The 14519-nt window shown below is 41.6% G+C and overlaps 1 protein-coding gene across 1 annotated transcript in view; it reads left to right on the top strand.

Moving 5' to 3' along the window:
• The first annotated feature begins 7964 nt into the window (after positions 1 to 7964).
• LOC147818897 (uncharacterized) overlaps positions 7965 to 14519 on the top strand; it is a 9545-nt gene continuing 2990 nt past the window's right edge. The window contains exons 1-4 of the mRNA XM_087175043.1: positions 7965 to 8104; positions 8252 to 8313; positions 9983 to 10108; positions 10210 to 10278. Of these exons, the coding sequence (XP_087031169.1) occupies positions 8272 to 8313; positions 9983 to 10108; positions 10210 to 10278 (237 nt within the window). The 5' untranslated portion in view covers positions 7965 to 8104; positions 8252 to 8271. The remainder of the gene's footprint in view (positions 8105 to 8251; positions 8314 to 9982; positions 10109 to 10209; positions 10279 to 14519) is intronic.

Consider the following 14519-nt stretch of genomic DNA (forward strand, 5'->3'; position numbering starts at 1 on the left):
GCCACAGCACTGTCTCATCTAACATCTCAGATTCCCTAGACAAATCACATTACATACTGTAAATTATTGTTACAGGGGTCTTTCCTCCATTTTCTTAAACTTGTGAAGATATTTTTGTTACCCTCTGTGTAATCAATCCTTTGTGTGTTTATGGTTTTAAACTCTTTACAGCTCAGCACCAGGATTTAACAATGAAAAACCTCGAGGTGTTTTTCCAGTGTATCGTTTCCTACATGACTGGTCTCTATCCCATGTCTCATCACACCCTCACACAGGACCGGGTTGGAAATGTGAGCTCTCAGCTTCAGCAGAGAGACGGAGATCCTCTCCTGTTCCCATAACTCTCTGACATAATGTTATTTTAGTCCCTGTTCAAGTGGAGTTTTAACCCGGTCACTCTAAATAATACGTTGTCTGATTCTCTCACAGCTTGAGTGCCCCAGTTTTGGTCATAAAATCTGATGTTTATCTTTGAAAGTAACGAAAAATGGCAACTCTGGTCTCTGAGGCAGATGAATCGCCAGAAAATATCAGAAATATCATTAATTTTACTTTGGGTCACATAGGGATGGTGTCATTAATCACTTTGTCTGGCTACCAGACAAATTTTACTAAAATGTATAGCCTTCGTCTTTCACGCGCCGAGTGGAAGATTTATGTTTTCTGGAAAGCATAAATGCACTAATCGCACTGATTTTCTTTGGTAGAAAGTAGAATTATTCAGAGTAACTGTTAGTGGAAAAACACATTGCTGCTGAATTTGTAGCCATGCTTTCATCATCCTCTGGCTTTTCCTCTAGCGCCACCATGAGGTTGACATTTGTTGTCATGAGTGAATCTCTAAACAATTATTGATCTTCCATGAAATTTCAGACATTCAGGTTCCCCCTTGTGATGAACTGTAATAACTTCATAGATTATTAGCGCCCATATGTCAATGTAGGATAGGTACATATATTAACTTTCCTTATGTGAAACATATGTACATGTAAAATAAAAACGTATATGTAAAAATTATATATAAAACCTATTAGACATTGAAACAATTGAATTGTCTAGCCAATGCAAATATGTAAGTGTGCTTAAATTGTAGACATGTTACATAAATATAAATCCATCCTAAAGTGTATGTTTAAAATTAATAAGAAGAACTTATAGAACATTTATGTGTATGTTGTTTAAATAAACATGCACATATAAATTAAATGTATATTGTTAACATTTATGGTCGCAACATGTTATAACATAGAATATTTCTCATATACATACTTATATGTAAATATACAAAATTTACTACGAGCATTTCCTATATGATATAAACCTACAGGATATCTTCATATATCCAGAGGATGTATATGTGATAATAATATATGCTAATAATATAATAATATGGTATAACCTAATACCTAATATAGGTGACATATATGGCAACATCATTCATGATACATGTGTCATATATTACATTTATGGGGGCATTTATGTTAGCATTGTTACTGCTATCCTGTTATCATTAGCATTTAGCTCATACCATCACTGTGCAAAAGTACAGCCTCACAGAGCAGCACAGCTGAAGACTCTGAGTCTTGTTAAAATATAATTTCTCACTGCTGTGAGCAACGCAAACAAAATCCCATTTACCTAAATTGTAGTGGTGGATATTTGTTGCCAGAGGTATTCCTCGTACAACCGTTCCAATGTGGCATGGCCATCTGAAGCCAACTCATGTAAACTGAAGAAATGAATCAGATGGCACGCTAATTAAACATGTTCAGATGTGTTAAATCCAATGTTCCCCTTCAAAGTTGATGATGAGTATGGACGCAGTTGTGCGGTGAGACTCCTTGGGCCCAAATGATGCTGAATGCAATGAAGGGGTGGCTTTCTGCATCGATGGGGATGATGTTTGACACGGTTTGAAACATCCAGCATACAACAAGTTCATCCAAACACAAATACACACTCCCGCCCTATGAGAGATTGAGGTCAGGGCTTTGTCCAAACAGTGTCTCCTATAGGCACAACTCTGCACCCACAAACACACATATTGTGCTCACACCTCAAAAAAGGCAAAGAAGGACCCCCGCGGTGCCCGTGCGTGGGTTCACACACCCGAACACACACGTACGCTTGCACTACAATGAGTGTCCCGAGGGTGGAGCCGAGTCCCCTGAGGCCTGGTGCCGCGCTGAACAATGGGCACTGAGGGGAGGTTAAGCCTCTTGCGGCGCACGACTTAGTGGCCAAGGGATCAGGCATTAAGACACAAGGCGTGTTAGGAATCCTTCATGACAAGAGCTTTCACAGAGTCACTCCAGGTCACCACACACACCAGCTCAATCATGTCTGATTTCAGCCAACGTATTAGATCTTTGGGATGAAAAAGGATATGATGTCACGCAGGCATCGTGCCACAGCTGTGATGCACTTCAGTCTTGTGTCACTTCAATTGAACTCTGCACTTAGTGAAGCTCAGTAGTGCACTTTCATCTGAGCTATAACACAGCTGTGAAAGTTTGACTGCAGCTGTGCAGGGCCATCACAGAGGAACTGACTCTGGATCTGAAGTCTGCTTTATGGTGTTTGAAATTTAGAGGTTTGTCTTTCCTCAGACCTGCATTCTCTTGCCTGCCCAGGATTAGAAGATTAAGACGGGCCAGTGAGGGTCAGAACAAACTGAAAATATATTTATTCAGATTAAGTGTGAGCCTTGAAGAACAAAGTCCCGTTGATTTCATTACAGCTTTGGGAGGCTGTCTCTTGTTGCCAAAGCCATCCAGGAGCGCTTATGTCCTCTTTAGTAAGAAGAAGAGTAGATTCTTATCTCCTACCACATCAGTACACGACAGTCTTGTCTTGCCCCGTCTAAAGCGACTCGCAGTTAACACAACTGACAGTTATAACCTGGAGTCAAAGCAAGAATTGCTACCGCAGGTGAAGGAGTTCAAGTATCTCATGGTCTCGTTTACAAGTAAGGGAAAGATGTGTGAGATTGATAGATTCACCAACTCTCAATTCATGAGTCACTGTACGTTCTAACCCTCAGCCATGGTCATTCGCTTTGGGTAACTCCCAAAAGAAAGACTGGAGATAGTAACACAAATACGTTTGCAGGGTGGCAGACATCCGAAGGTCGGAAGGGACCAGTGGGGCGACCTGTGGGCAGGCAGCAGGTGACAAACATATATTTAAAATAAACCAAAAAAAAACATCTAAATCAGCATAATTTTATCAAGGCAGCCATGATTTTTTAAAATTGTGGATGTGTACGAAGCAGCCTTTCACCCCTCATTCCAGCACTGAGGCAGCAGCTGACTGACTCACCATGGATATTTGGACCGATGATTACCACTAAGATCAATAAATCATCTTTGTATCATAAAGATCGACAACAAGCACGAGACAGCAGATAACGTTAGAGCAGCCGTCTGTAAAAACACCATCTGGATGAGTTTTAAAGTGAGTGAGTGTGTAGCCCATGTGTGTAGGTAGGGGTATGGATTGGGTTGCGAAGCTTTTCAGATCGGGTCTGGGTTTGACAGATAATTATGGGAATCGGGTCAGTTCCAATACTGAGCTTTGCAGATGTGGGACGTGTGCAGTTTTGCCTTTGGATCGGTAAGGATGCCCCCTTTTCCACAGACCCTGGGCCAACCCCGAGCACGCTGGAGCAATTACATATCCTGTCTTAAATTAAACAACATAATATGTAGTTTGCAACTGCTAAACTAAAACCACATACTTTTTCTGATCTGACCCCCAATCAGCCAGACGACATTATTTGTCTGTGCCTTTCAAATGAAACACAAGAAGTGGAGCTATGTTTTATGTTGTGAAAACGTTGGGTTAAGCTTTGGTTAGATCAACGCACAAAAACTATTTGGTTAGATTTAGGAAAAAATCATGGTTTCGGTTAAATTAAGCAAGTAGTTAAAGTTGGAGTGCGGAAGTTTTATATATAAAAGAACGACCATTACACTATAACTCTTGCCAAACGAGTTCCACAAAACTGACCAGGTAAATCTCTCTGTACAGGATACTGCAGTTTTACATCCGGTGTCTTTAGCGACATTCCTGTGCTGGCCCACAGGTAGCGATGATGCGTTTTTAATTCATCCAGCAATGATTGGTTGGCCAGAACTGAAGAGGGGAGTGAGCGTAGTGACGGAGGCGAGTTGGCTAAAACAACTAGGAGTACGGCGGAAAAACCTTGGAAGCGTCCTGGAAACGTTGCTGATGCTCCAGACAACAAAGAAACTCGGTGTTCAGAGGAAAGAGTGCTGTTGGTGTATTTACTCTCACTGCCAGAAGGTGGAGACAAAAGTTCCATGCTGCAAGTTTAAGTTAAGGGAACTTTACAGTCATGGTTACAATAACAAATGTGGTTAAACATAAAAAAGAAACCAACGCTGACTGACAGTTGAAAATGAGAAGTGATGGGACTGTCTTCCATTAAAAAAAACAAAAAAAACATACAGTTACGTTTTGTTGCTAGGTGACATCTAGTGGTTGTAAAAATTATGACAGCAGTAAAGGAAGAAGTCTGGTGAGGAGGTTGTGGTGGATGGATGGGTCAAGCAAACACCGGAATATGACACAGGCGTTCTTGACCACGTTGCTGTTATTGTAACCATGACAACAAAGATCGTCAAATATTAAGGAAGTACTTAATTTAATCCAAACCATAATCTTTTCCTACCAAGCCATAGCCATTTATTATTGCAATCATGGCGACAAAGATCCGGTACGGCTGGGGGTGCTATTTCTGGAGATGCTCCTACGGGTCGTATCCACCCATCCTCTCCAGCTTCCTCCCCATGATAATGTCACCTGATTCCTCCACTCACCAAACAAGATTCATAATTAAAACAGCCCATGCAGGGCTTTGTCGACTAACATTAAACAGACTGTATGTTGTTTTAGGGCATTCACTGATTTGTTTTTGTTGGGGAAGACAGTCTCCAATGTCTTGGGATCCCCCAGGAGGAGCTGCTGCCACTGTGACACAAACAGTCAAATAAGGTTGCATTGAAGCTAAAATTCAAGCCCAGTGGGACTTTCACATTGTGGCTCGGTCCTGAAGTAATTTCCCTTTCAAAGTACACACCCGATCTTATGACCGTGGAAGTGCTGATAAGCCTCAGAACTTTTCACACTGGGGAAACTCCAATGTGAGAAAATTCGTTCTGTGGCAGGAACTTAAAGTTTGCACAGGTTTAGGGACGAAGCCAAAACACAAGAATCGCTGTTCTCTGCATTTTGTCCCACATGCCCAAATAAGATCATGAGAAAAGTTGTGTTATAAAACATGGATTACAGTGGCATGAATGAGTCCAAAGGGGTAGTAAAGACATTGACTGGAAGTACAGGCTATATATGGAACTTGACATATTCTGTGTTACATGACAAGAGGCGTCTAGAATACAGACAAACACATATTTATTAAAAACTTTAAATGAGCTGTTTAACCTCTAATGAATCAGTCCAACCTTAGAAAAATATGTGTTTAATAAATGTTTCCAATTTGCTAAAGGGGTGTTTCATATATTTCACTGGGGAAGCATTTGAAGGCTGAAGCTGTTTCCTGTTATGAGCCAAGTGATGAGTGATGTCAGGGCTTCAGGGATGTTCAGAGATCAAAGGTCAGGGGTCACGGCTTGTTGCTCATTGCAGGGTGCTGAATGTATAGAGTATGTGTGTTTTTGCGCACTGCATAAGTGCACATGTTCTCTATGTGGTGTTATATTTAAAGTTAGTTTAACTTCTAGCATGATCTGCAACATTTATATTTCCCGCTTATTGGATCCTCATGTTGTGGTAAAAGTTAATATTTTGGGAAACTGCATATTTCTATGTAATGATCTGTTTAATCATCAGGCATGTTTGTAATAGTACAACAACATCATTATGTCTGTTTTCAATGAAACACATGCACACACACTCCCATGCACAATAAAGAGGACATTATTTATATAGTTTCCAGGCTGCTGGACTTTTGGGATGTTTCATTATGGGGTTAAGAACCTATAAAAATCTATTTATACCTACAATCCAGTTAACATGCATTATTCCAGAGTGTCAGGATGAAAATGATCATCATAATCATAATCATTATCATAAAGACCGACTAAAATGTACTTTGTACACCACTGTGATTCTGTCATACTTTATACTGCATCCACACTCTGCTTTCTCTTCCCCCAAGAGCAGCATTGGTCAATAACCTGACCAGCACCGCCAGGTCTGGAGCTGATTCTCCTGGATAGAACTGGCTCATGAATGGACTCAATTTCATATTTTGTATCAGCTGGCTGCATGAATCACTTGCACGCAATTCTTATGAAAAATTAAAAAAATAAATCACTGTTTGTTTGTAATCATATTCCCTGTGGACCACAGTTTTTCACTGTGGTCCACAGGGAATATGATTACAAACCAAATCTGCATGGCATTCATTATTAGCTCTCCTCATTTTTCAAACCACTGTGACTCACAGAGACAGAAAACTGGCACGTCTTAATGGAGATCCAGATCTGTAGTGGTATTTTTGCACAAATATTTAAATAAATACATGGGAGATTCCACTGAAGTTCTGTCCATCAAAAATATCATATTTTTTTGGACCAAAAAACTCAAATTAACTGTTTATTATGGTTATTTTTATGATCTACATGACTGATGTTGAGTTTTTAAATCAAGTTTTGTATTGTAATGTCATGAATCTATACTGTGGTTCATTCATACATTTAAAACTTTGTGTAAGTGTGAACTTGCTGTGTCAAATGAAATGTGTGCTTCCATATATTATCCACAGTATATAACTCTTCATCTCATCTCATATCGTTTTCTGACAGAATCCAGTCACATCAATTAGCTCTGCCTGTGAGAATGAATGTGCTGTGATACTGTGCAGAATCTGAAACTAAACAGACAGTAAACTGTCACTGCAGTCAGAGGGCTTACTCTGCTTTGACTTCAGGCCTGTTGATCTGCAGCAGTTGTACCAGCTCCCGGACCTGTTTTTCATAAATGTGTCAACGCTGTTGTAAGGTAGTAATTTGGCTCTCACAGTTGTGACTGAGTGAGTTCACTTTTGAAACACTCTTAATGTGTTGTGTGCATCACACCAGCGGTTGATATGACTGTCAGGCTCCTAATTAGCAGCCTGGTGAAAGTGCTATTAATTAAGAGGACATGATTATTGACTCCAGAGGGGAGCACCAGGAACAAGGCTATAAATAACACTGAAGCTGCTGCTTTACAACACGAACTAGGATTGGTGTAGCTCAAAAACCGACCAGGCAAAGAACGAATCCAGCACATGACTGTATGAATTAAAGAAGATGTAACATGTTAATAAGTTGGCTTTAGAGATCCTGTTTCTCAGCATTTTTAGTCTTTGAACTAAGCCAAATAAATGATGTACTGTATATCTAATTTATATATGCAAGTTTATTAAAGCAACACACTCTTAAAAATTATATATGCTTCTGTGTGTTTTTCTTATTTATTTCTTATTAATTTTAAACATGTCTATCTTCCCATTCTGGGAAAGTGGTCTCAGACTTTTGGACCTTACTGTATAAAATGGAAATTCTATAAATGTAAAGCTGCTTTAAAGTATTAATTGTTTTCCACTGAGTTTTCTTCTAATGAAAAAAGATTCTAGATTATAACATGGCAAGACAATGCTGTTAAAAAAATGTGTTAAAATTGTTTTAGCGGTAGCAGCTCAATAGGTGACACACAACACCTGTGTGGCCTTTCGGTGTAGGCAAAGATAAAGTGACCTGATGCCTCATACTGATCTCATTTCTGAAACAACGTCTGAACTAATCCATAATGCTTCTGTCTCCTGGACTCTTTATTAGTGGCACAGTGGCACTTCTGCCACTGTGCTGTGGAAATGACTGACATGTAAGCTGCATGCCGTCACTATACAAGAACCTCTATAACTCAGATCTGGAGCTTTGTGTTGGGACTCCCAGTCGGGTGAGGACGCAGGACGTATCTGCGGTTATTATGGGAGATTAAACAGCAGGTATTGATCGGCGCGCAGCGGACACTGACAGGTTTGAGAAGACACGGTTGGAGTTGACCTACAGAGGTTAGTGACTGATTCGTTTGACCTAATCAAAGCTTATTTTCCCCCAAGTATTACTCATGTCATTGCATTATTTCAACAAAGGAACCTGTCACAAAGTAAATGTCAGTTACAACTGTGAACATGTGTGTGTGTGTGTGTGATGAGCAGCGGACCTGTCTTGGACCAAGATGACTCATGTGAAGCAGTTTCAAAGAATCCCCATGTCAAAGGTACGTTATTAACCGCTGGGATCCAGGGAGTTGTTATTAGTTAGTTGTTATTAGTTATTAGTTGTTAGTAGTTATTAAATCCACTTAAACTCACAGTCCCAGAGAACTTTCATGATTTCCTTCATGTATTTTTTCGTGATCGATCCCAAATCAAGCCGGCAGATGATCCTTCCTTGAATTGAGCCAAACTGTTTTTCCAAGAAGACACAAACAAGTAAACAGCAACCACTTCCACTGTGAATTGAGATCTCGTGACTACAAGAGCCATGGCATATGATTCACATCATTTTCTAACTCATCCAAATATTCACTGGCCCTGCAGACGGAGGCACTGTCAGTTTAACTAAGATCAGATTCATCAGGTTTTTCCTTTTTTTTTGTGACGGACCTGTTTGTATTTCCACCCAAACATCTCCAAATTTGAAGAGTTCGGTGTCTATCAAGTAGTATTCACCTTCTTGGATGTTTTCATCTTTTCTTGTTTTATGACACTGAATCATAGTCAATCCAATGTGGGTTTGTTTTTGTTTTTTTGACACAGATCAATAAAAGTATCCTTGAATGCACAAGTGAAAACAGATCTCTAAAAGATCTATGGACAATGTGATTTTTCCCCCATTCGTCTTTGCTCCAGATCTGTCAGGTTACTTGTAAATATTCAGTTGTACTGAGATGTGGAATCTGGACTCTGCCACTCAGGACATAGTTTTGGCTCTGTGCTGGGAGTATGTTCATGATGATGTGCAGTGTTCGGCCAAAAAGATCAAAGTTGGTATCATCAGACAATAGAACCTTCGTCCAGCTGAGAAAGAAGTTTTTTTACTTTCTCTCTGGAAAGTCTGGCTTTTTTTTTTTCGAGCCTCCATCCACCTGTTCTCATGTGTAATCGCATTTTGTGCAGCATCAGTAGTGTAATGCTGACACTGTACCGGAGGGTTGGGGTGAGGAAGACAGAGGGAGCTGAGCCACGAGGCAAATCTCTCGATTTACCAGTTGGTCTTGGTTCGAGCCATCACCTACGGTCGTGATCTGAGTAGTAACGCCACAGGATCCTCCAGGAGGAGCCTGGATTTGGTTGATTTGGCTGCTATGTTTTTATGAAAATCGCTCAGAAAACAGTCAGCAAATCAGAAGAGAGGCTCTGTTGGTTGATTGGCTGATCGACCTGTTGTTACTAGAGCTCCAGAGAGAAGCCTGTGAGATGTAAAACTACACTGAGATGATTTTTGGTTCTGAAAACCACAAATATATCAATAAAACAAATCAAACAAAACCCCGGAAAAGTGTAAAATATTGGGACAAACACATTAGTTCACGTTTGCGCTTTCGCTGATTTTCTCATAATTTGGTAAAAAAAAAAAAAAAAATTGAATGGAAACTTACTGTAGCTACCAACTCACCAACAGTCGGACACTCTAGATTCAGTTGTGTTTATACCATAAACGTATTTAACTGAGAGAGCGCCTTCTGTCTTTGCCAGCGATGATTTAGTCCTGCCGAAGGAGGTGAACACTTAAAGCTGCACCAATGCTATAAAACAATAAAATAAGAAAACTCTTTCTTAGGCACTTAGCTGTCAGTCAGCACAGAGACGGTTGATACGTGCAGCAGAGACAAGGGTTCAAGGCAAAATGTCACGTCTGACGGATGGTCGTTTTTCTGGTTCCAGTCAATGAGAGGTTTGTGTAAGGAGGAGGACTACGCATTTCTTGGAGTGTCAGAAAAGACGACAAGAGAAACGGCGGAAGGAGCTGGAGCGTTGGAGGACGACTGGATAGACAGAAAGGAGGAGAGGGTGAGGGATGAGCAGGGCTTGCGCCGCAACACTTGACACGCTACGCAATTTTAAAAACACTCAAAAAGGTATTTTTGTGTTTATGTGTGTGTGTGTTCCAGGTCCGCCGGCGACTGGACAGGGAGCAGCAGGAAAGAGAGAGACTCCAAGAAATAGAGGAGAGGAAGAAGGTGAACACATGCAAATGCACGTACACACACACACACACACACACACCCCACACACACCCCACACACACACACACACTTCTTGGACGATACACATTCTACAAGTCTGTACATCTGTGCAGCCTCTTCAATCTCAGTTTGAAGATTTAATGACATCAGCTCAGCCTTAGTGGCTTGTGGTTGTTTCTTCTGAGGACACACTCTTGCCAATGCACGCATTCAGGCGCGCGCACACACACACACACACGCACACACATGCACGCACACACGCAGGTTGCACCTGGGAGCCAAGCAGTTGTAATAGGAGTTGATCAGTATAATGAGTGTAATGACAGATTGTTCTTGCTGTCAACCCTATTTATTGGCAGCCACAATCCGAAGGGAAGGAAACACATGAGAGTTTAGCTCTGAGGAGAGCTTGTTGTTTACTTTTCTTTTTTTTTTTTGAGGAATCATTTCTGACTTAATCATTTCTCTTTGTCATTTTTACTTTGTTTTACATCTCAAGTGCGTACATTAGTTGCCTTCTTAAACTGTTAGTGATTAGCACATGCCAGTTTCCTTGCTGCTTGTGTCTCCTTCACATTTTAAGACGTTGTGCTTTTACATGTCATGAGACCAGGCTGTTGTAATCAGCCTAATGGAAAGAGCGGGCTGAACAATCAGGCAGACAGGCAATAGTGTGGCGCTGGATCGATGAGTGTTAATTTACCGTCAAGCTTCACTTCATCACTCGCGGCAAAATCAGATTCACTTCCATGGAAATGACAGACTGAAAAACACAACTCTGGCTCTCTTTCAAGGCTGTCGGGCTTATCGGTCGCGTCAAACTTCACTCACACACTCCACTGCACTAAACACACACACACACACACACACACAGGAGCAGGAACACACATATTTGGCATTTTGAAAAAAGAAAGTAGCTGCAAGTTCACGCTGTGGATTCATTCAAGAACACACAGTTGCCAAAACAGATGGACATCCTCATGGGCGTGGAATGCAAACACACGCGCACACACACACACACACATACACACACATACACACACAACAGCTGTGGGTGCTTTGAGCAGCCGCCCCATTTCTGACAAGAGTGTGTGAGGTCAACAAGGGACATGGGCTGTTGTTGTCAGTGTTTCCGCTGCGTGCGCGTGCACACACACACACGCATGCACGCACGCACGCACGCACGCACGCACGCACGCACGCACGCACGCACGCACACTAACATACAAAAAGACAGGAAGCTGATGACAGCATTTACCCTGATAGAAAGGACAGTCACTCTCACCTCAGTATGGAATGTACTTTCCGCTGAACCCTAACTTAACCCCAGACACACACATACATACATACACACACACACACAAACAAACACAGTGTACACAAACCCACACATTGTACTGTGTGACCCCTGACACACACATACCCACACCCGCAGACAGGCAGCCTCAGCAGCATCTGAACGAGGATAGTTTTGATTTCAACCTCGCGCACGCACGCTGACCGCAGCCGGGCCAGAGGAGCGCCAGCAACACATTCACATTGTAATACTCTGGGTTTTACTGAGCAACCACTTCACCCACATTGCAACAGATTAGACCAAAGTACCCTGAACAAAAACATTTATATGTCCAGGGGCCAATTTTAATGCCATTTAAAATTTGAGTTTTTTGGAAGAGAGGCAGAGAATCGTTGAGAGGTTTTCTCTAAATGTCCTCGAGAAGCCAAACCAGCGAAAAAACAGTGAGCAGTACCTTGGATAAACTCTTGCATTTCCACCAGGCATCAATCTTAACTGAATTCAAGGCCTTGATCTCGACACATGAGCGCAGTTACAGCTGCTGTTCAACTCTTGATTCACCTGGAGAGAGTCTCCAACACTTTAACATATGTACTTTATGGTGCAAGGTTGTTAAGCTACAGGTGTTGCATTTGTTGTATCACATCTTTCTCTGCGCTGAATAACCTGAGGATGGTGTTCTGCAAAATGAAGGCAGGAGAGAGATGTTTTGTTGTTTTGGTTTTTTCTAGGAAACAGTTTTTTGTTTTTTTTCTTTGCAAACCTGGAAACTACATTCAGGGAGTGCAGTGTGATAACATACCTCCAACTCTGATAGATGACACTGCGCTGAGCTCCAAAGAATGCAAAAAGCCCTCTGGGCGGCAGAAATGAGAGACCGCATCTTCCTGGAAAAAAATTACAAGATAGGTCGTCAGTGTAAAGCAGCTTATTAAGACCAAGCAGAAACCTGCGGGGGATGAAAAGTGAAGCCAACACTGAAGTGCTGTAATCTGCAGTTCTTTGAATGGCCGCTTGAGGCTGGCTCCAAAAGTGAGTCAATCTCCATAGACTCTCATGTTAAAATGCTCAAATTTACAGCAGAAATAAACATGTTTACATCCTGGTAGAAAACAGTTTTGGTCTCTATATTAATTTCCTCCTTCATGAAAACTGCACAGGGTTACTGTACAGTTATGCACAATTGAGGGCGTGTCGCTTTGAGTAACAGGTGGGTGAGTGTGTGCTTGTCACAAACTAGCATGCACCGAAATCTCCCTCGTTGCTCATTTTTGGATTAGCCGAGAGTTGGGCGGAGTCGGTCACTGCCAAGATGGCGACGGGTTAGGGAATAGCTGCTCTTGAGGCTTCGCCCCTCTTTATATACAGTCTATGATTATGACCCTTAGTTGGTTTTTATCATAGACAGTGAATAAAGATGAACTCTGTCTATTTTTGGTACTTCCGTGCTGGCTTCATTTTTCGGCCTCTGAGGTTGCCGCTTGGTTTTTATTGCTAAGCGATCTTTAGTGGCCACAGTCATTATGACAGAAGCGAATTAAAAAGTTATACGTTATATAAAAAGTCCACGCCAGGACGAAGTTGGGGTGGGTGGATGGGTCAAACAGCCTCAGTTGTGCTTTGTGCTTCATGCTATGTTAGCATGCTAAGACACCAAATTCATGTGCCTTTACAGCCCCACAGAGTCATTGAAGTAGTAATGTATTCAGAGTTTTAATTCCATGAATCTCCTACAATGATTTTTCATAACTCTGGGTCACCTGTTGATGTCAATAACTAATCATTTCACTGATTATCATATTCAACTAATTTGCCCACACATAAGTCTTCCACTTTTGGGATTTGATGCCTGATTTAACCTCCAAATGAGTCAGTTCCTTTGCTTTACAGACAAAAGAAGAGTGCGTCTTAAATAGCTCAGTCTCACGTCTTATTTAGAATTGCAGTAGTGCTGTAAACACCCCCCACCCCAAGTTTTCTAAAAGTATACAAATGTCCACAGTGTGACAGTGGATTTATAGAGTAAATATTATAATGCGTCTGTGCTCCCTTGGGACGTATTCCAACCTCTGCAGACCGTTTGTATGTTCTCAGACTGTTGTCCACGCTGACTGCACAAGCATCCCCGCGGGCCAGATGGCTAATTGGCACCAGGATGTTGTGATTGGATCACAGTCAGAAAACAAGTGTTAACACAATTTATCAATTTGTCCGTGATCGCCAATTTTACGGCAATTTGCTAAAAATGTGCTACTCACTCTTCACACACCGTGACGACTGACATGTGTGTATGGAACATGAGTGAAGTACTCATTCAAACAGTCAAATCAACTCAAGGCCTTTTTGGAAAGAATGTCCTGATTGTTTGCCGCAGTGTGTGTATCAGTGTGTGTGTGTGTGTGTGTGTGTGTGTGTGTGTGTGAATGTGTGTGTGTGTGTGTGTGTGTGTGTGTGTGTGTTCAGGATGTAATTGGGGAGGTAACAGTTTAACTGCTTTCACCTTCACTCCATATGTGTCAGCGAGGCTTCCTTTTTAAACTGACTGACATTAAACTAAATGCCTCCCTTGTTCACATCAACTTCCTCTACATATTACTGCTCCCCCGACACTCAGACACAACAGCACACACACAAACACACACACACACACACACACACACACACACACACACACACAGCATGACAGAAATGTTAATTGATGACAGGCCCTGTCCATTGAGAGAAACTGGCTTCAGCCATCTCACATGTATCCCATCTGAACTGTTTAAAGATTTCTCACTTTCCTCTCTCTCACACGTGTGAAAATTAAACATTAGAAGCAAACAGCAGGAAACTGGATCCAAGAGAGCAATGTCAATACAGACTCCAATTTGAGGTCAGGCATACACAACCAGCGGGCCCAGCATTTTTCATCACTCACACATGCACACTCACACAC

The sequence above is a fragment of the Seriola lalandi genome, unplaced genomic scaffold (genome assembly GCF_002814215.2).
Source record: "Seriola lalandi dorsalis isolate HSWRI2012SDOR001 ecotype SW California unplaced genomic scaffold, Sedor1 jcf7180002054410, whole genome shotgun sequence".
NCBI classification, from domain to species: domain Eukaryota; kingdom Metazoa; phylum Chordata; class Actinopteri; order Carangiformes; family Carangidae; genus Seriola; species Seriola lalandi.